Source organism: Arachis ipaensis, chromosome B04, assembly GCF_000816755.2.
Source record: "Arachis ipaensis cultivar K30076 chromosome B04, Araip1.1, whole genome shotgun sequence".
Classification (NCBI taxonomy): Eukaryota; Viridiplantae; Streptophyta; class Magnoliopsida; order Fabales; family Fabaceae; genus Arachis; species Arachis ipaensis.
The window spans coordinates 105,740,330-105,742,558 of NC_029788.2; the positions used below are offsets into that span (position 1 = coordinate 105,740,330).

General features: G+C 33.9%; 1 protein-coding gene across 1 annotated transcript in view; it reads right to left on the bottom strand.

The window, feature by feature from the left end:
- LOC107637980 (macrophage migration inhibitory factor homolog) overlaps positions 1-594 on the bottom strand; it is a 1,714-nt gene extending 1,120 nt beyond the window's left edge. The window contains exon 1 of the mRNA XM_016341194.2: positions 365-594. Within this exon, the coding sequence (XP_016196680.1) occupies positions 365-478 (114 nt within the window). The 5' untranslated portion in view covers positions 479-594. The remainder of the gene's footprint in view (positions 1-364) is intronic.

The window sequence follows — 2,229 nt, forward strand, 5'->3', positions numbered from 1 at the left end:
TGACTAATATTAAATAACTAAAAATTATTTTTTTATGCTTTCTCTATAAATATATATAACAAGTCGTACCTCTCTCAAGTATAATACAAGTTTAACTAACAATTGTCTAATTTGTTAAACAGATATTGAAATAATTTATAATATCCTTCACTTATTATTGAATTACAAGAGTATTCTAATCTTACGAATGAAATACGCTTATTATATCTAATTATGTGCGCGATCGAGTAGAATTAAATGTTTTGTTTGGTTATTATATTATTAGATCCTATACATGCAATTCATTCATAAACTTTCTTACCTATATTATTATATATCACTTGAAAAAAGCTGAAAATGAAGTAATAGAAAGCAGAATACATACCCTTTTAGGTTTCCCGATTATTGTTGAGACAGCAGTGGTGCATTCTGAGAAGATAGGATTTTTAGTGTCAATCCCATCTAAGTTAAGGTTAGTGGTGATGTAAAGACAAGGCATAATATATAATTATTTATATATTTTTATCTAATAATTTAAATAATTTTTGGAATGAAAATAATTTTATAATGTATTTTTTTTTTCTATTTGTACTATTTCTACTTTAATGTGTGCTGCTGTGATATTCTAATAAGCTCAAACTTAAGTATTTATGCAATCCCATGGAGAATATATATAGGCACAAAAAGTTTCATTGCTATAGTGTGTGTCACTGTTACAATAGAACCAACTGCAATTATTTCATAAACCGCATTATCCTCATTTTTCGCTCGTTGTCAATGCACGTCAACTCCATCTTACTTATTTCATGTATTTCATTCATAATTTCATACCACGTTTTAAATGCCAGCTTCAAATGAGTTATATATAGGTGTGTATATATCTATGGATTTTTTTATTTTATAAATAAAATGAATTATTAAATATTTTATTTATCAATATGCATATTAATAAATATATTTAAATTTTTACATTGTCATTTACATTTTAGGTATGCTACCAAATAAAAAACAATGAAATATAGAGTTAAGAACTGTGTATGGAATGATAATTTCTCGTGGCGGAGCGGGTATCCGCGAGAATTTACTCGTCGGGAGGCAGATTTGAGGGACATATTTTCTCAAGGGTGGCAGTACGGTCCCTGTTGAATATCCCGTGAATAAACAGCGCTTCCCTCGTCATTTCTTCACCTCCCTCTCCCAGCCACTTTCCCTGTCTCACCCAGACACTTTCCTTTCTTTTCTTCCTCTCAAATAATCTGGTGCGTCGCCGGCAAGGTTCCAGCCGCGTCGCTGCCCCACCCACGCCTCTGTCTTCACCCGCGTCTCTGTCTTCACTCGCGCCTCCTTCTCTTCCTCTTAAACCACCTTGTGTGTTACCGAAGAGGCTCTAGCCGCGTTGCTGCAACCACCCGTGACCCTCTCTCTTCCTCTCAAACCACCTGGTGCGTCGTTGGCGAGGCTCCAGCCGCGTCGCTGCCCCCACTTGCACCGTTGCTCCACCTCCACCTCCATAGGCGTCACCACCTCACAATCTAGTGTATTAACCTGCTCAGTTTTGATTCTTTCTTTCTTTCTTTCTTTCTCTCTTAGTATTTGAATTCATTGCATGCTCTGTTCTTATTACTCATTAAATTTGGGTGTCAAAGAATAACAAAAAATTGATGAAACTAGTTTTACATTTGATGAAATTGATGAGATTGGAATTCAGATATATGAAATTGGTATAAGATTTGTGTAATATAATAGATGTCTGTTATTGAAATGAACAGATCTATGGTCGATTAAATACTGTAGTGGCCATTAGACACAATATTTTAGGGAGGCTGGGTTTCAGTTTGAAAATTAGAAATAGATGAAGATGAGGAGTTAAATTCATTGTATATGTGAAGAAGATTCAATAATTCTGTAAGATGAAAGCAGTTGAATTTATATATGTATTGAATTGAATTTGTATTATAGTTGAATTGAATTTTAAACTTATTTGCTTGCTGTGAATTTATTTTTTAATTTTTTTATTTTTATCAAATCTGTGGGTATCCGTAAAGACCCTAACTCCCGGCGAATATGGGGTCCTCGTTACCCGTTGTGAGAATGGAGCGGAAACGGGAACAGATTATGGGTAGCGGGGCGGGGGTATGTCTTTGCCCTTATGCGGACTCGTTGTTATTTCTATGTGTATCCGAAATGTGTTATAATTAAACATAAAATACCCAAATTTTATATATTTAATTGTTTTTTACTCTTTGTATC